This window comes from Zingiber officinale, chromosome 2A (genome assembly GCF_018446385.1).
Source record: "Zingiber officinale cultivar Zhangliang chromosome 2A, Zo_v1.1, whole genome shotgun sequence".
Taxonomy (NCBI): Eukaryota; Viridiplantae; Streptophyta; class Magnoliopsida; order Zingiberales; family Zingiberaceae; genus Zingiber; species Zingiber officinale.
In genome coordinates this window covers 115,785,667-115,804,679 of record NC_055988.1, presented here as the reverse complement: position 1 = coordinate 115,804,679, position 19,013 = coordinate 115,785,667, and the positions used below count along the sequence as shown (strand labels likewise).

At 40.5% G+C, this 19,013-nt stretch overlaps 1 protein-coding gene across 1 annotated transcript; it reads left to right on the top strand.

Annotated features, from left to right (window-relative positions):
- The first annotated feature begins 12,101 nt into the window (after window positions 1-12,101).
- LOC122041998 (glyceraldehyde-3-phosphate dehydrogenase A, chloroplastic) lies at window positions 12,102-14,019 on the top strand. Its single transcript, XM_042601905.1, has 5 exons — window positions 12,102-12,290; window positions 12,371-12,481; window positions 12,588-12,892; window positions 12,982-13,226; window positions 13,306-14,019. The coding sequence occupies exons 1-5, from the start codon at window positions 12,249-12,251 to the stop codon at window positions 13,806-13,808; spliced, it is 1,206 nt and encodes a 401-aa protein (XP_042457839.1). The 5' UTR covers window positions 12,102-12,248; the 3' UTR covers window positions 13,809-14,019.
- Window positions 14,020-19,013: the final 4,994 nt, after the last annotated feature.

The window sequence follows — 19,013 nt, the reverse complement described above, 5'->3', positions numbered from 1 at the left end:
ACTAAAAGCCTAGCTTTTGTAAATATTTATTTATGAAATAAAAGAATCACATTGGTCAAATGTCTACATTTTATTTGTTAAGTGTAGTTGTTCAATTAATTTATATTGTAGATAACATGGTGTGTGATGTCACATATAGAAGATCATGTTATCAGTTCTTTATAAATTATAAACAATTGCTCACGACTAAGATGGAAAGATGGAAAGGAACAAACCATTGGAATAGTCGTAGTGTAATTAGGTATTAGTTATCTTGACTAATAAATTACACTAGTACACTCTAAGTGTATTGAGTATGACCATTTTAGGTAAGTTCTTTTTATACTGACTTAATAAAAGAACTAGACCTTAGTTATTATGGAAGTGTGTGCTCTTAATTCTAATATAATAACAAGCATATATATTTAGTATTTATTTCTTTAACTTATCAAAGGGTGAGATTTAGCTCGATAAATCAATAAGCTTGATTAGTTGGGAAATGATATTACTTATAGTGTGTGTTATTGATTATAGAAGGAAATTGTGTCCTAATAATCTAGGTTGAGAATGTCCAAGAGGAGCTCATAAGGATTGTCATGTTAAACCCTGCAGGTAGACTTAGTCCGACATGACAATAAGGTTGAGTGGTACTACTCTTGGACTAAGATATTAATTAAAGTGAGTTGTCAGTAACTCAATTAAATTAATGGACATTCGATATCTTAAACATAGGGAGACTAACACACTCATGATAAGAAGGAGCCCATAATGTAATTTAGAATTGGTGCGGTAGTGCAATAATAACTCTCTAGTGGAATGAGTTATTGTTGATGAACTTGAGTTGTGTGTTCGGGGCGAACACGGGATACTCAAGCTCATCGGAAGGCCAAAACCAATTTCTCCTCTAGGTCCCTGTTGTAGCCTCATTAATGCCTCAAGTCCACTCATGAAAAGCCCTTCTTGGTGTCCAAGAGGGGGCCGGTCCATGGCTTGGTGACCAAGCCATAGGGGTCAGCCAATTCCTTTTCAAAGGGGGCGACCCTTTGCTTGGTGTCCAAGCAAAGAGGGGTCGGCCACAATAAATTCAAATAGGATGGGTGATTTGAATTTTTAAAATATTCTCTTTGTAGAAATCTACAAATTTTAAAAGAGAGATTTTAAAATTAAAAACTTTCCTTATTTGAATTAGGCCACATGGTTTAAAAGAAAGTTTAAAAATTTGAAAACTTTCCTTTTTTAAACATCCTCATGGTTTTTAGAAAAAAGGAAGATAAGTTTTAAATTTGAAACTTTCTATTTTTGTAACCATGTTAAAAAAGAAAATTTTAGAAGAGAAGTTTTAAATTTTAAAACTTGGTTTTAAATTTTAAAACTTTCCTTTTTTAACTTCCACAATAGGAAAGAGAGCTTGTAAAATTTTATAAGAGGATTTCTTCTTTTATAAAATTTTATAAAAATTATTTTTCTCCTTGATGATGTGGACTACCACCCTTGCTTGGTGCCCAAGCAAGGGGTCGGCCAATCAATCCATGATTGATAATTGAATCAATCAAGAGGAAAGAAAAGGAAAAATAAAAAGGAAAAAGGAAAAACAAGAGGAAGATTTTAATTTTTGTAAAAAGTCTTTCCTTATTTGCCTTGGGCAAGTAATATAAAAGAAGGGGAGAGGAGGCCTCATGTATAATCAATTCTTATTCTCAAGTTGGTGCTTCCTCTTGTGGCCAACCCTCTCCCTCTCTTTTTCCCCTTGCTCTCTTTTGTTCTCTTGTGGTGGTGGCCAGATTTTAGAGAAGGAGGAAGAAGGCTTTTGGGTGGTGTTCATCTTGGAGGATCGTCACCCACACGACGTCCAAGGCGAGGCGAGGAATACGACAGAAGATCTCGAGGTTATTAGCATACAAAGAAAAGGTATAACTAGTAATTATTTTCCGCATCATGCTAGTTATTTTTCTTTGTAAGAATTCCAAACACAAGAGGCATTAGATTCTAGTTTTTCGAATTTGTAATTCGTGTTTGTGTTTTTTTTATTTTTTGAATTTGTGATTCGATTGTTCTTTTTGGTTAAACCTAATGTTATTTTAGGAAATTAAATATTTAATTTCGTTAAAACATTTTATCGAGGCAGTGGTGGATGCTCCCATATCCAAGAAGGTCATGTGCCTCACCATATTTGTCCTGGGAACCGATTTTCGAAATAGATATTTAATTGAATTTGTAACATAGGTTGATTTGGATCAATAGTGTTAAGTTCCGCTTGCGATCCAAGTCTAAACCATTAAGAACAGATAAGTTAAATTTGGAATCAATAATGTTAAGTTCCGTTTGCGATTCCTAATTTAACTTCTAAAGAACACAATAGGTTGTTTAGGAAAGGTTCGATACTTGTATAAAATTTTTATACAGTGGAACCGGTACGATCTTCCTAGGACCAACCAACATTTATGTCAAGGTTCAATTGAACCATTTAGAGAGTTTTGGGTTTTGTTTCTATCTTAGAATTGGTGATAGATATATTTTTTAATGTATTTTTCCCAAGTAAACATGGGTAAAATAGACATCTTCACAAAATTTGAGGATTTTTAGATGTTTATGGAATTATTGGTGCATTTCTGAAATTGGGTCAAAAATGGAGGATAGGCTAGAATTTGGGTGCTAGTCGACTGGTACAGTTATCAGTCGACTAGAAATAGTATATTTCAAACACAGAATGGTTCTGTGTGTTGAATTCGATAGGAGCAATCGACTGGTGCTTTTGGCAGTCGACTAATACCAACCTTAGCCTATTTTTCAGTGTTGATTTTGATCGGGTTAACTCGTATAGGTGTATGAGATCCATAGGGGTTAAATACACGAGTTTAGGGTTAGTTTGAATGATAAGTTTCGACAATTGAGAGATTGTTGGAGCTTTTTGATATTAGGCAAAGGGGGAGAAGTAAGGTTTAGTTGGGAAAACCTTTAGTGCCTTTGTATAGGGGGAGTCTTGTGATAGGTTCTTAAATAGACCTGTGGTAAAATCCTAGCTCATTGGGGAGCTTAGGTGTAAGGTGAGCCTTGAGACAGGTTCCAATGCATGTTGCATTGTTTTTGTTTTGGCGGTGTAAGTCCAAGTGTGTAGCCTTGGCAACGTAAGTCCATTCGGCAGCGTAAGTCCAAGTGTGTAGCCTTGGTAACGTAAGTTCATTCGGCGGTATAAGTCCAAGTGTGTAGCCTTGGCAAGGTAAGTCCATTTGGCGATATAAGTCCAAGTGTGTAGCCTTGGCAACATAAGTCCATTCGACTGTGTAAGTCCAAGTGTGTAGCCTTGGCAACGTAATTCCATTCGGTGGTGTAAGTTCAAGTGTGTAGCCTTGGCAACGTAAGTTCATTTGGCGGTGTAAGTCCATTGTTTTTAGCATATTATTTTGTTATTATGTTTTCCCTAACTTAAACATATTACCAAACATAAAAAAAGGGAGATTGTTGGAGCAATCTCAATGGTCCATGAGACCATATATTTTGGTGTTTGGGCAAAGGGTTTAAGTTAGGTTCACCTTTATATTTGATATGTGTATATGAGTGTGCAGGTTTACAGGATACATATATGACTCAGGTTGATGGCTTCGGGTCCGGTGAAGGATGGAGCATCTAAGGGACCGTGGACAAGGCAGCAAGGACAAGGGCCGAGGGAAGTGACTTCGAGACATACGTGAAGGATGACATTAGGACAAGCCGTGGGCTTTGGTATATCCGAGGGACGAAATCCAAATGAAGTAGACTTGAAGGCAAGAGGTCAAAGCTACAACGAAGAGTCAAGTGAGTCATAAGGATGAGGGTTCGAGTGCTGAGAGATTATACTCGGATATCATTCGACTGGTTGTTACATCAGTCGACTGGGCAGTTGACTGGGAGCGAACAGAATGCTTCTGTTCGTTCGACCAGTGTGGAGCAATCGACTGGTCCTTTTACCAGTCGACTGGTGTCGAGCCGTTGGGATGTAACCGTCGAATCTCCACAAAGGGTCGTCGACTGATGATTTTGGCAGTCGACTAGTAGGCGGGGTACCGTGGCCTATATAACCAAGGCTTTGGAGCTTGTTAAGGTTGATGAAATAGAGATGGTTAGCCCCTATTAGTAGTCTACCAGTGCCCTAACTTCTTAAGAGTTCTTGTGAGAGTTGTGGTGAGATTTCTCCACCCACAAGGAGCTACATGAGCTAGCCGGAGGTCTTCCGGGGAGTAATCCACCGACGAATATGGATCACCCACCTTAGGACAGTTGTGGAGTAAGAGCCTTATCTCCAAATCACGTAAATCGACGTGTCGGTTTGTTTGCTTGTTTTTTCTTTTAGTCTTTAGCTTTAGTATTTGTATTTAGTATTAGATTTCCGCTGCGTAACTAACAAATATGTAGGAAGCGATTTATTTGGGGGTGTCATCTATCTAACTCCCCTTCTAGACGGCCACAAGATCCCCTACAAGCTTTTCCAAGATGCGAGGAATCTTGGTTGGGCGGGCTATCTTTGATCTCAACCGTTGATAGTCTGTGACGCAAAATTAACCTCAGTGGGATTGCCCACCTAGAAAACAGCATCCGCTAATGATCAGACAACACCAGTAGTATGGACCAATTATTGGAGCAATCCCAATGGTCCGCGGGACCATGTGTTTTGGTGTTTGGGTAAATGGTTTAAGTTAGGTTCACCCTTGTATTTGATATGTGTACTTGAGTTGTGCAGGACTGTAGGATACACATGTGACTTTGGTTGATGGCTTCGGGTCCGGTGAAGGATGGAGCAACCGAGGGACCGTGGACAAGGCAGCGAGGATAAGGGCCGAGGGAAGTGACTTCGAGGCATACGTGAAGAATGACATTGGGGACGAATCGCGGGCTTTTATGCATCCGAGGGACGAGAGCCAAAGAGGAAGTAGGCTTGAAGGCAAAAGGTCAAGGCTACGAAGGAAGCGTCAAATGAGTCGTAAGAGTGAGAGTCCGAGTGCTGTGAGAGAATGTACTCGGTACTAGTCGACTGCATGTTTCATCAGTTGACTGGTGCAGTCGACTAGAGTAGTCGACTGGGAGCGAACAGAATGCTTCTGTTCGCTCAACCAGTGTGGAGCAGTCGATTGCTAGTTTTAGCAGTCGACTGGTATCGAGCTGTTGGAATGTAACGGTCGAATTTCCACAAAGGGCAGTCGATTGCATGTTTTGGCAGTCGACTGGGCGGGGTTTCCAACCTGTGGCCTATATAACCAAGCCTTGGGAGCTTGGTTATAGTTAACGAAATTGGACTTGGTTAAAGTCTAATTAGTAGTCTTTTGTGCTCAAGAGATCTTTGTGTGCCAAGAGGTCTTGGTTGGGATTGTGGTGGGGTTTCTCCACCCACAAGGAGGTTGAGCTAGCCGGAGTTTGTCGGGGACTAATCCACCTACGGATTGAGGGATCGTCCACCTTACGGACACGCCGTAGAGTAGGAACAAGTTATCTTCGAACCACGTAAATGAATGTGTTAGCGGTTTGCTTTCTTGTTTTTTCCTTTAGTCTTTAGCTTGTTTGTTTTATTTGTATTATTCCGCTGTGCAATCTAACATAGTGCAGGAAGCAATCGATTTGAGGGTGCCATCTATCCAACCTCCCTTCAAGCCGGCCACCGATCCCTTTACAAGTGGTATCAGAGCCGAGGTTGCACTTCACCGGACTAATCGCCGAGAAGAGCAAATATAAGAAGATGATCGGCTTGATTGAACCGTCGAAGTTTGAAGGCGGAGGCTTATGGGACATCACCTATTGGATGATGAAGATGGAGGTCTTCTTTGATATGGATTGGGATACCATGATGGTGATCAAGGAACCTTTCGAAGTCCAGAAAGATAAGAAAGGGAAGAAACTCCGATCACAAAATTGGACGGAGGAGCAAACCTCAAGATCGGATGCAAACAATAAGGTAATATCAATTTTAATTGATATGTTGCCTTCTAATGTGATGAGGTGTGTAGGTGAGTACGAGAATGCTCACGATTTGTGGAGTAAGATAAAGAAGGTTCAATGGGAAGAACTCATCCCTACACAAGAAGAAAGAAAATATGAAGAAACGGATGAAGAAGCTCAAGTAGAGGAGGAGCAACCGGAAGGTGACGAGTGCTCAACTTCCGAGGAGGAAAAAGATGAAGAAAGGTCATCCACAAGTGTGGATGAGGAAGATGAGGCATCATCTACATTCTTAAAGGTTGAAGAAGAATCCAAGACAAGTAAAGAAGAAGAGGAAGTCTTGGAGGTCAACTTAGTAAGCGTCTCCACCGAAGCAAAGCCAAAAGACCACATTGTATGCTTTGGGTGCAATGAGAAGGGGCATTACAAGAGTAGGTGTCCAATGGGTAAGAAGAAGGTAAATTCTAAACTCGTTCAAGTTAATTTAAACACTGACAAGGGTTGTAGGAATAAAGAAATCCAAGGAAAAAGGATGTGCATCATATGCTTCACGTGTGGAGAGAAGGGCCACTACCACACCAAATGCCCCAAGAAGGGGGAAATCAAGAAGCTAGAGCAATTAAAGAAATGGGAGAAAGAGAAGAAGAAGAAAAGCTCAAGTCGAGGGGGAGCTTCAAGGGTAAGGGAGGTATACCCTAATTTGAAGTGTAATTCAAATTTAAATTCTTACACTCCCACGCATGCTAAAAAGAATCATTTTCATTATTTACCCATGCAAAATTTTGGTTTCAAATATCTATCATGATAGGAATAGGGTAAATGTGGATCGAAACCCTAAGGTATCTATGTATGATAAATTTAGAAATAGTAGACCTAAGGAGACCCAAGACATTAATCCCAAGATGTGGAGACACATGCCTAGAAAGGGTAGATCTAGGAATGTCCATGGTGGACATGTTGACTCTAGGTTTAGGAACCTAGAAAGGGAAAATCAAGCCTTGAAGGCAAAGCTTGATAAATTGGAGAAAACCCTAGAAAGATTCAATGTTGGATCTAAGGGTTTAGGTATGATGTTCGGTAGCCAAAGACTCAACAATGATAGATCGGGTTTGGGATACCGATCTAATATCTCCAAGGCTAAGGGAAAGTCGTATGCTAGGGTTGCATATGACTATAGCAATGAGAAGCCAATAAATGGTAAGGAAAAAATTAATCAAGGACAAGGTGTCCAAGGTTAAGAAAGTTAGGTTTGTAGGCCAAGTGTCCCTGGAGGTGCACCGAAATGGCCTAGCCATTATGGATGAGTCACCTAGGGAGGTGGCTAAGGCTAAGAGCTCTAGGGGGAGCTCAAAGAGTCAATTTGGGACCCATGATCAATGGATCTCAAGTAGATTTTACTTGGGAGTGTAGGTTAGGTCATGGAATGTGCCAAGTAGTTTGGAAATGAACTTGAGTCTCAAACCTAGGGAATTGACACACATGGGTTGTGTTTCATGCTTAGAAATATGACATTGGGGTCATATAGTATGATAATTGATTTTGGATGTATAGATGTCATATAAACCAATGCTAGGGATGCATTGTGAGTTAGTATGGGCAAACACATCATGAGGAAGCCAAAACTAGGACTTTAGGTCAAGGTTCAATTGAACTTTTTAGCTAGTTTTGTGTTTTATGTCAATCTTAGGATTTGTGATAAATATATTTATATATATATTTTTTCCAAGTAAACATTGATAAAATAGATCTCTCCACAAAATTTGGAGATTTTTGGATGTCTGCGGAATATTTGGTGCATTTTTGAATTTGAGTCAGAAATGTTTAAAAGGGCCGAAATAGTGTGCCAGTCGACTGGTACAGTTACCAGTCGACTGGTAACAGTAAAAATCGAACACGGAATGGTTCTGTGTGCTGTTTCGATGAGGCCAGTTGACTGATACCAGGTTGATTTTGTTTTCAGCTTTGGTTTTGACCAGGTCAGCTCATATATGTGTATGAGATCCATGGGAGATGAATACACAAGTTTAGGGTCAATTTGGATGATAAGATTTCAACAATTGGGATATTGTTGGAAAGCTTTTTGGATGTTAGGCAAAGGGGGAGAAGTAAGGTTTAGTTGGGAAAACCTGAAAATGTCTTTACGTAGGGGGAGCCTTGGGATATGTTCTTAAAAAATAATGTGGTAAAATCCTAGCTCAATGGGGAGCTTAGGTGTAGGGCGAGCCTTAGATAGGTTTCAATGCATGGTGCATTGATTCGGCAGAGTAAGTCCAAGTGTGTAACCTTGGCATCGTAAGTCCATTGTTTTTAGCATATTTATTTGCTATTTGTTTTCTCTAACTTAAACGTATTGCCAAACATCAAAAAGGGGGAGATTGTTGGAGCAATCCCAATGGTCCATGGGACCATCTGTTTTGGTGTTTGGGCAAAGTGTTTAAGTTAGGTTCACCTTTCTATTTGATATGTGTACTTGAGTTGTGTAGGACTGCAGGATACACATGTAACTTAGGTTGATGGCTTCGGGTCCGGTGAAGGATGGAGCATCCGAGGGACCGTAGACAAGGCAACAAGGACAAGGGCCGAGGGAAGCGACTTCGAGGCATACGCGAAGGATGGCATTGGGGACGAACCGCGGGCTTGTATGCATCCGAGGGACGAGAGCCAAAGAGGAAGTAGGCTTGAAGGCAAAAGGTCAAGGCTACGAAGGAAGCGTCAAATGAGTCGTAAGGGTGAGGGTCCGAGTGCTGTGAGAGAATGTACTCGGTACCAGTCGACTGCATGTTTCATCAGTCGACTGGTGCAGTCGACTGGAGCAGTCGACTGGGAGCGAACAGAATGCTTCTGTTTGCTCAACCAGTGTTGAGCAGTTGACTGCTAGTTTTAGCAGTCGACTGGTATCAAGCCATTGGGATGTAACGGTAGAATTTTCACAGAGAGCAGTCGACTGCATGTTTTGGCAGTCGACTAGTAGGCGGGGTTTCCAACCCGTGACCTATATAACCAAGCCTTGGGAGCTTGGTTATAGTTGACGAAATTAGACTTGGTTAAAGTCTAATTAGTAGTCTTTTGTGCTCAAGAGATCTTTGTGTATCAAGAGGTCTTGGTTGGAGTTGTGGTGAGGTTTCTCCACCCACAAGGAGGTGGAGCTAGCCGGAGTTTGCCGGGGACTAATCCATCGACGGATTGAGGGATCGTCCACCTTACGGACATGTCGTGGAGTAGGAGCAAGTTATCTCCGAACCACGCAAACGAATGTGTTAGCGGTTTGCTTTCTTGTTCTTTCCTTTAATCTTTAGCTTGTTTGTTTTATTTGTATTATTCCGCTGCGCAAGCTAACATAGTGTAGGAAGCAATCGATTTGAGGGTGCCGTCTATCCAACCCCCTTCAAGCCGACCACCGATCCCTTTACACCAATGACTATCACCCCTGGCGCAATGGCCCGCTCGTGTGGTTGGTCAGTGGATGGCGCTTCGCTAGTTCGGCCGTCTACGTCACTTGCTTAGGGATTGCATGGCAATCTAGGTGAACCTTCCATCTCAACAGCTATATAAGGTTCTGCACAGATAAGTGAATTTATGATTTTCTTTTTCTCTCACCCAAAGATGACTCTCTTCATCTTCTCTATATTCTTTCCTCTCTAGTGCGCGCATGCGAGAGTCCCACTTCAATCCATCTCTAATTTAACTATCGGAGGAGTCACGATAGCAATGCAAGCCCTTGACTGTCATGCTTCGATTCTCATGACCCAAGCAATGAATATATAAGAGGACCTCCGCCACCATAGCTTCAGAGAAAGAGAAAGAGAAAGAGAAAGAGAAAGAGGACGCCAAGTAGATGGTAAAAGGATACCATCATACATGATATCAATTTGTCATGAACTCACTGTTGGATGAAATAATCTACTGTCGGAGATTTACGGGGTATTAGTTGAATTTAAGTACATTAAATTAAATTCACTTATCTTTTGAAATGACCTGAGCTAATAATCTTAGGCTGCCAACAGGAGATGGTTTCTACTAATTGCTGAGTGCAGACCGAGTTTCGAGTCAGCAAAGTCTGAGTGGACTTAATGGTCAGGCAGGCAAGCAATAGATAGTGCAAAGCGACCGACCGACCAACCCCACGCCCGAGTCGCAAAGCAGAGAGGGCGATCAGGTAGTAAGGCCGAGCAAGTTCGACCGGACTGAGAAGTCGACCGGGAAATAAGACAGGCAAAGCAAGAGGTCAGTCGGGCAAGAGCGAAGCAGACAGACAAATCGAGTGAGTGATGCTGGTCAAGCGAGCTGGTGCCGATCGAGTGAGCGGAGAGGCTGATCGAGCGAGCTGTTGTTTTTCTATATGTGTAACCTTTTGCCTGTAGTCTGAGTGGACTTAATGGTCAGGCAGGCAAGCAATATATAGTGCAAAGCGGCCGACCGACCAACCCCACGCCCGAGTCGCAAAGCAGAGAGGGCGATCAGGTAGTAAGGCCGAGCAAGTTCGACTGGACTGAGAAGTCGACCGGGAAATAAGACAGGCAAAGCGAGAGGTTGGTCGGGCAAGAGCGAAGCAGACAGACAAGTCGAGTGAGTGATGCTGGTCAAGCGAGCTGGTGCTGATCGAGTGAGCGGAGAGGCTGATCGAGCGAGCTGTTGTTTTTCTATATGTGTAACCTTTTGCCTGTAGTCAGGCCAGCTTGGGCAAATTTTAAACTGACCGATCCGGCATTCTGCGCATCAGGTCGTGCTCGCACACGAGTCAATATAGTTCAATGCAATCTGAATCCTAGATTTGTACCTCCTGCGCACCTACGTGTAAGAGCGAGCATCTCCCCATGTATTTGTTCACATCTTCAATACATGTGAATCAATATAAACCAACCAATATATTATGAAACTCTCAATATAGAACTAAAGTTCCATTCATAATGAAATCTTTTTCTTTTTCTACCTCTTCTCCATTTACATCACTTATATCCAATAATATAATAGATGAACTTATAGCGACAGAAATAGCCAAGATGTGTCAATAAGAGTGCGCAGCTGAGCCTCTTTAGTGTATTCTGAACCCCAACTCCATTCACCACAGATCCACCATATAGAAAATTGTCCGGCTCAAATTGGAAAGCTGCTCGTGTAGAATATATTTTTAAAAGATAATAATTTAGATATCTTATTTAAACCGACTAATTAGATGATCTGATTCCATAAAAAACTTTATTGACCAATATAATAAATTCGCAAAATAGTCAGTGGTTATATATCGATAGTTGATCTTTATGGGTAGAGATCCTCTGATCTAGAATTCTTAGATTAATTTTAGATTTTTACATGTTCATTGGATGAGTAGACTGTACCCCACATGTTAAATAGATGGAATTCAATTTATCTCATGAATTCTGGACTAGAGGATCAAACCTTAATCTTTATATGCCACTTATGAGAATTAATGAATCATGCTTTGCCTAAATACTCAATCATAATTTAACGCAACCGCTCGTCAGCGGACATGTTCATGAATAATCGTACGTGATGCTATGTTTCATATTTTGCCATCAGTATAAAAATGTTCCAGCAAGATTGATATGTGATGCTTAAAAATCTATTAAGTATTTTTACTACTCCACTGAGTCCCTAGGGCCTGGATGGAATTGGTAATCTATTAGAGAGGGCAATCAAAATCTACGGTTTCACGAACAATAAAAACAGAAGAAATTCATTAAAATTTATATTGAAATTGATCACCGGAATAATGATTCATTTTATAATTTCATCGTCTTGGGAAATAGCCGAGCTATTATCATATTATAGATTTGTAAAAATAGGTAAATATTAATTTTTGATGAAGGCAATAGAAATACTCTCCGTTTGATTTTCTAATTTACTTATCTACTTATAACAGGGTTATAATCTTTTTACCTAAATTTTATAATTTATCTGTTTTCCTATTCTTTTTAAAATATTTCTCTGACTTATTATTGAAATACTCAATTAGTACCTTTGTTTTGATTTTTTTTTTAAAAATTTTGTTGTATTATTTTCTAATTTTTTTTTAGAGAAAGGGGGCTCTCTCTTTTTGGTTAACATTTAAACAATAAATAAAATTGAAAAAAAAAAGAAATCACAAACTACAAACACCCGCAATGATTGTGGAATTATTTAATTTGCTGGGTTTGCAGCCATAAGTTGCTCCCGGGCTATCCAAAATCTCATCCCTTCCCCTCCTCTCGATTCCCAAACGCTTCCGCTCACCACAACCTCCACTCCCCTCTCTTATCTTCCTTTCCTTCTCACGTTCCTGCGTTTATAAGCTCCCCTGTCTCTCTTGTGCTGCTGCCGTCTCCCATTTCTTCCTCCCTTCCCTACAGATCTGAGTCTACCTGTTCATGGCCTCCGCGACTCTCTGGGCGGCCAATAGCGCTCTCCAGGTTAAATCTTTATTTTACTAGCACCAGGAAGTTCTCAAAGAGTTTATTTGACTCACTTTATTTTTTTTCTTCAAGAACAGGGCAAGGGGTTCTCGGAATTCTCAGGACTGCGGACCTCCTCTTCGTTTCCCCTGAGAAAGATCAACACCTCCGATGACTTCCTCTCCGTCGTCGCCTTTAGAACTGCTTCGGTGAGCTCTTCCTCGTTTTGCTGCACATTTTTTTTTTTTAATTTCAGTGATTCGTAGTGAAACCAAAGAATGATTTGTTTGTCTCCGTTATGGAGCGGGGAATCAGGTGAGCGGCGGCGGCGGATACAGGAAGGGCGCGACGGAAGCGAAGTTGAAGGTGGCCATCAACGGATTTGGCCGCATCGGGCGCAACTTCCTGCGGTGCTGGCACGGCCGCAAGGATTCGCCTCTCGACGTCATCGCCATCAACGACACCGGCGGCGTCAAGCAGGCCTCCCACCTCCTCAAGTACGACTCGACTCTTGGAATTTTCGATGCCTACGTCAAACCGGAGGGAGACTCCGCCATCTCCGTCGACGGCAAGGTCATCAAGGTCGTCTCCGACCGGAACCCAGCCAACCTCCCTTGGAAGTGCGTCCTCCGGTCCATCACTCCCTCTCTCAACTAATTAAACTCCGAAGAATGAACATACTGATTTGTGATCTCTATTTCCGTCGCAGGAGCTTGGGCATAGATTTGGTGATCGAGGGGACGGGAGTGTTCGTGGACAGGGATGGAGCAGGGAAGCACATCCAAGCCGGAGCCAAGAAGGTGCTGATCACCGCCCCGGGAAAGGGCGACATCCCCACCTACGTCGTCGGAGTCAATGCTGACGCTTACAGCTCCGATGAGGCAATTATCAGCAACGCTTCCTGCACCACCAACTGCCTCGCACCCTTCGTCAAGGTCCTCGATCAAAAGTTTGGTGAGTGAGTCCGTCAATCTCAAATTAATACTACTTTCTGCAATTAACTAATTAATTTATGAAATATATATATATATAGGAATCATCAAGGGAACCATGACGACCACCCACTCCTACACCGGCGACCAGAGGCTTTTGGACGCGAGCCACCGTGATCTCCGCCGCGCTCGCGCCGCGGCCCTCAACATTGTGCCTACTTCCACCGGCGCTGCCAAAGCCGTCGCGCTCGTGCTGCCGTCCCTCAAGGGCAAGCTCAACGGGATCGCCCTGCGCGTGCCGACCCCGAACGTCTCCGTCGTCGACCTCGTCGTGCAGGTGTCGAAAAAAACCTTGGCCGAGGAGGTCAACGCGGCTTTCCGAGAGGCGGCGGACAACGAGCTCAATGGCATCCTATCCGTCTGCGACGAGCCGTTGGTGTCCGTTGACTTCCGATGCACGGATGTATCGTCGACGGTGGACTCGTCGTTGACCATGGTGATGGGCGACGACATGGTGAAGGTGGTAGCTTGGTACGACAATGAGTGGGGCTACTCGCAGCGGGTGGTGGATTTGGCTCACATCGTAGCCGACCAGTGGAAATGAGCTGCAGCATTGTGAATGCAAGAATACTACGCGCGTACGTCTTGACTCCGCCATTATTTTAAGCTTTCTATTCCTAATCCTGTATACTGTGATGAGAAATCGATCACTTTAAGTTTTGCTCTCTGCTTAACTCTGTAATTCCACATATTATAAGCTTAATTTGTATCATATCAAATATCATTCAAATGGGACTATGTATTTTTATCTGTGAGATTCCTGCCAAAAATCCGCGGGCAGATTGTTTCCCAAGCAAACTGACGATTGGATCTCTTATCTAAAGGGCGTTATATGTTTTTTTTTTTAAAAAAATTGTTTTCACAATTTACTCATGCGTCGGTAACAGCTTCTTTGCTGGATTATGATGAGTTATTGACTTCCTACATGTCTGCGGACGACATGACTTCCGATTGTCGGGATCTGTCAGAGTCAACGGGATGCATTAGGAGGGCACAGAGGTTTTCTGATAACGAAAACAATGGGACAAAGAGGAAGCTTCCTGGTTCAAAATTCAAAACGCTTACAGTGCCCTATTGGTTTTAATGGGTAAATGTTATAATGCTTAAATAATATTATAATTAAAATGGTTCGTGTTATATAACATCCATATGTACATGACCGCGTTTATTTTTATTTTTTTTAATGAAATTAATGAATAAAATTTTAAAAAATATAATAATAATAATTAAGTCTTATCTTAGGGTTAACTATACGACGTTATGCTCTATCCTCAATTATATTAAAAAAATAGTAATAATATAAAATAAGATAAAATTATAAATTTTATTTAAGTATAAAATTATTATAATCTATATTTTACTAAATTTTATCTTATTTTATATTATTTTTAATCAAGTCATTTTTTTTGCCTTCTTCATTTGATGTAAGTATTTGTCGTAGTTTTATATCGTCTAAAATTCTTTCTGAAATTGATGGAGATGGCACGCTGAGCAAATGACTCTGTCATTAACTAAGAGAAGACTATGAGAGAAAGAAGGGCTGACACCTAGCACTCCTTCTTGCTCACACCCCAAAGACAACAAAGGGGAGAGTTAGAGCAAGAACCAGGGAGGAGGTCCCAGCGCAGACACTTCAATACTCAAGTCAGTATAGTGGCCGAAGGAAAAGTGCAGAAAAAGGAATAGTAGATGTGTGGTAATGTTGTAATGTTGTACCAGCATACCTGACCAACAGAGAGGAACTCCTTTTATACTGACCCTCCGAACCTCCGTAATAGTGAGGTGTCAAAAAATATCTAGTGTCAGAATATGTCGAATAGTGAGATATGTACGAACATCACTTGCGGAAGGTTTCGTTATAGGTATATGAACTATCTTTTGTAACCTCTATATTAATGAGGCGACTGAGCATGTCTGATGCCAGAATATGCCAAGTAACACTAGGCAATGAAAGTTGTACAAGCACCCTCAAAGGAAGGTTCCGTGTCATGTACAGGCCTTGATGGTGGAATATTTCCTTACGAGTAGCTATTATTTTTTGATAGGTTGTTATGATTTCTTGACAATGTTGTCCCCTGAAGGTAGTTCGACCATCCTAGCAGCCGACCAACTATATGATGGGAGATTGGCCTGAGAAGCAGGGAACTTAACCCCAAAAGTCCGCCTAGCACCTTAAGGTCGACCAGTCATATACTGAAAGTTGTATTATAAAGGAGGGAGCAAATCCCCGTATGTTTGACCGATGTTTATTATATGGGCTGACCATGTTTATTCTGTGTATCTTGGCACTAAGGAGTGGAGCACTAAGTCCCTTAAATCTGACCAACCATATGCGGAGAACTTTGTATATTAACGGATGTATGCGGAGAACCTCGTATGTGAAGAGTGGGGAACCAAGCCCCTTAAACCTGGCCGACTCTTTGTCCGCCCAGATTTATATTAGGAGTTATGCCGATAGGATATAAGGAGCTACGACCTATGGTCCCGATCAGGTTCAGGTCCGACCGGGTTTATACTAGGGGGTTTCACTCCTGAAAGATGGTCCATTCAGCTACTTGCACACTTATTTTGACTGCCACATTAGGTTGACATTGATTGTCATATCATCTTGACCATTGATTCTCATTACATACTGTATCATTAGCCTCCCCTCCAAGTCTAGTCGAAGGAGGTTCATAGCTGACTTACTAGACCCAAGTCCTTTTCTGCCCGACCATCCAATCGATTGGTCAGACCGACTTGCCCCGCGTCTGATCACCCATTAATGCTACAGTCAACTTTATCTTTTCATGGAAAAACACATGTCAGGCACTTGGCATGCCAAGTAATGCGTTGATGATACATAGGTGGACACCTTTATTGAAATACTTTGGTTTCTTATCCATCATAAATGTCGTTCCCTGGGTACTCGCCACGTGCCCCACGAACTCCTTGTTCTCTGCTATAATAGGTGACACACGTCTTTTCGTATAGATTGGCTAATTCCCTTTACGATCCGATGTGTAATGACCCAATTTTCCTCATTAGGAGTTCTAAAAGTTCTTAAAAATATTTAGAAATATTTTAGAAATATTCTAGAGATTTTTAGAAAATTTTAGAGTATTTTTATGTAATTTTTGGAGGTCGTTTGATATTTTTACTAAACGAAGGAAGTTTCGACAAAAAAATGTCCAAGCCGAGAATTGAACCCACGACCTTTGACTCGGTCAAAACCCAGCTGACCAGGTGGGCAAACGAATTTTTCTGTTTAGGAAAGGTAGCGAATTTATTTAAGATAGTTAACAGAATATTATAAAAGGGATAAGTTGATGTTGAATTTGTCTGTTTAGAAAAGGTAGCAAATTTATTTAAGATAGTTAACAGAATATTATAAAAGGGATAAGTTGATGTTGGATTTATCTGTTTAGAAAAGGTAACAAATTTATTTAAGATAGTTAACATATTATTTAAGATAGTTAACAGAATATTGGATTATAAAAGGGATAAGTTGATGTTGGATTTGTCTATTTAGAAAATGTAGCGAATTTATTTAAGGAGTTAACAGAAATATTAAGTTATAAAAAGGGATAAGTTGATGCTCTATTTTCCCGTGACTTAAACCATTCTCTTCTTTTCTTCTGCGTATGATGGCGGAGCTCGGGCAGAAAACGAAAGGGAGTTAGGGCATCATCTCCGGCGGCCGGCCAAGGTCCTAGAAGCCCTTTTTGTTCGGTTATGAGTCCAAGAAGCAAGGTAAGTGCTTCTCACCTGCAGTAGGAGTAGTTTCGGACCTTTGTTCTTCTTGAATTCGAAGCATAAGAAGCGCTTATAGTGCAGATTTTTAATTAAGCCTATAGTGCAGATTTTAATTAAGCTTATAATGCAGATTTTTATGTAGAGCTTATATTGCAGATTTTAATTAAGCGCTTATATTGCAGATTTTTAATTAAGCCTATAGTGCAGATTTTAATTAAGCTTATAATGCAGATTTTTATGTAGAACTTATATTGCATATTTTAATTAAGCTTATAGTGCAGATTTTTAATTAAGCCTATAGTGCAGATTTTAATTAAACTTATAATACAGATTTTTATGTAAGCTTATAGTGCATATTTTAATTAAGCCTATAGTGCAGATTTTAATTAAGCTTATAGTGCAGATTTTTAATTAAGCTTATAGTGCATATTTTAATTAAGTTTATAGGTGCAGATTTTAATTAAGCCTATAGTGCAGATTTCAATCAAGCTTATAGTGCAGATTTTTATGTAAGCTTATAGTGCAGATTTTAATTAAGCTTGTAGTATAGATTTCTTAGAGCTTAAAATGCATATTTCTTTAGAGCAGATTTCTTTAGAGCTTGTAGTGTAGATTTCTTAAGAGCTTATGGTGCAGATTTCTTTAAAGTTTATAGTGCAAATTTTTGGTGGAACTTATAATGCAGTTTTTAAAGAAAAAGATTATAGCGCAGTTTGGTTAAGTATTATAGTGCAGAATTTATGTTTGCATAGTATGCAGAAATAATGTAGTATCGAATGCAGAATCTTGATTAAAATAGTATGTAGAATTTTGATTAGCATAGTATGCAGATTTTTGTTTATGCATTTCAAAGTTAGAATTTGTTTAAACATTTCAGTTTTTAAAGAAGCATTCTTTTATTAGAAGTATTAACAAGTATAAGAAACATAAAGAAAAGAAAGAAAAAGGCCAAGGCCTTAAGTAGATCCCAAAGTCAAGACTTTAGGGATTTTGGCACACAAGGTGCTCGTTAAAATGCCGAGGCATTAGATATTAAAAGTATTAAAAGATAACAAGTATTTTACTTTTATCAGTGACACTGTACTGGACTCTCAGTTGTCCTTGGGTTGGGCTCCCATAGTCGTCCCTAGGTTTAGATAACCTAGTATGCAGGACTCTTAGTTGTCCTTGGGCTGGGCTCCCATAGTCGTCCCTAGGTTTAGATAACCTAGTAAACCCTACTAGATTCGGGACCAGCTATCTCGGGTCTAGTTAGGGATGCACGCATAGCAAGTACAGTTGCCGGGCCCAAGAAGAAAGTTGATTATTATTTTGAAGTATTAAAGTATAAGTTTTCAAACAAAAGAAATAAGATTCAGAAGGTGTTTAAAATCCAGCAAGTTTAGTTCCCTTTTATGCTAGCATGTTATTTAGATTAGCTTACTGTTCCTTGCTATTAGAAGAGCATGAGTAGCTTTACATGTTTAGCACTTCAGTATGTTTGTTTATTTACTAGTAGATGATCATGAGTAGTTTTCCCTTTGAGCATTCAGTTTTAGTTTTCAGTATATTCACATGCATATCGAGTTTTTGTGAGTTATATAGCGCTTACTAAGCAATTTTGCTTATATATGCATTTCCTCTTACTGCAGATAAAGGAAAGGAAAAGCTATAGTAAAGGAAGGCGACAAGGAGGTGCGGATGGATGTGTGATGCCTGGACTATAGAAGCCTTGGGATTTAGCATGAGAATTTATTAACAAAGAGTTGAGTAGAATGTATTAGATGAGTCATTTATGTTGGAGCAATCTAGTGACCCTAGGTTTTGATGTTTGGGCAAAAGTTTAAGTTAGTTTTATTGTTGTATTTGATATGCATTGTGAGTGTGCATGATACAGGTACAACAAGGAAGTCCAAGTGTGATCTTGGCAAAGGAGGAAAGTCCAAGGATGAGTCTTGGCGGTGTAAGTCCAAGCATGTAGTCTTGGCAACGTAAGTCCAAGTATAACTTGGTAATGGATGAAGTCCCGGAGGCG

What these genes read in the sequence shown, in the direction of transcription:
- LOC122041998 (XM_042601905.1), top strand. Translation starts at nt 12,249, where the DNA reads ATGGCCTCCGCGACTCTCTGGGCGGCCAATAGCGCTCTCCAG. An exon ending in TCGCCTTTAGAACTGCTTCG is followed by an intron (nt 12,482 to 12,587) that starts GTGAGCTCTTCC and finishes GCGGGGAATCAG; the next exon opens with GTGAGCGGCGGCGGCGGATA. An exon ending in GGTCCTCGATCAAAAGTTTG is followed by an intron (nt 13,227 to 13,305) that starts GTGAGTGAGTCC and finishes ATATATATATAG; the next exon opens with GAATCATCAAGGGAACCATG.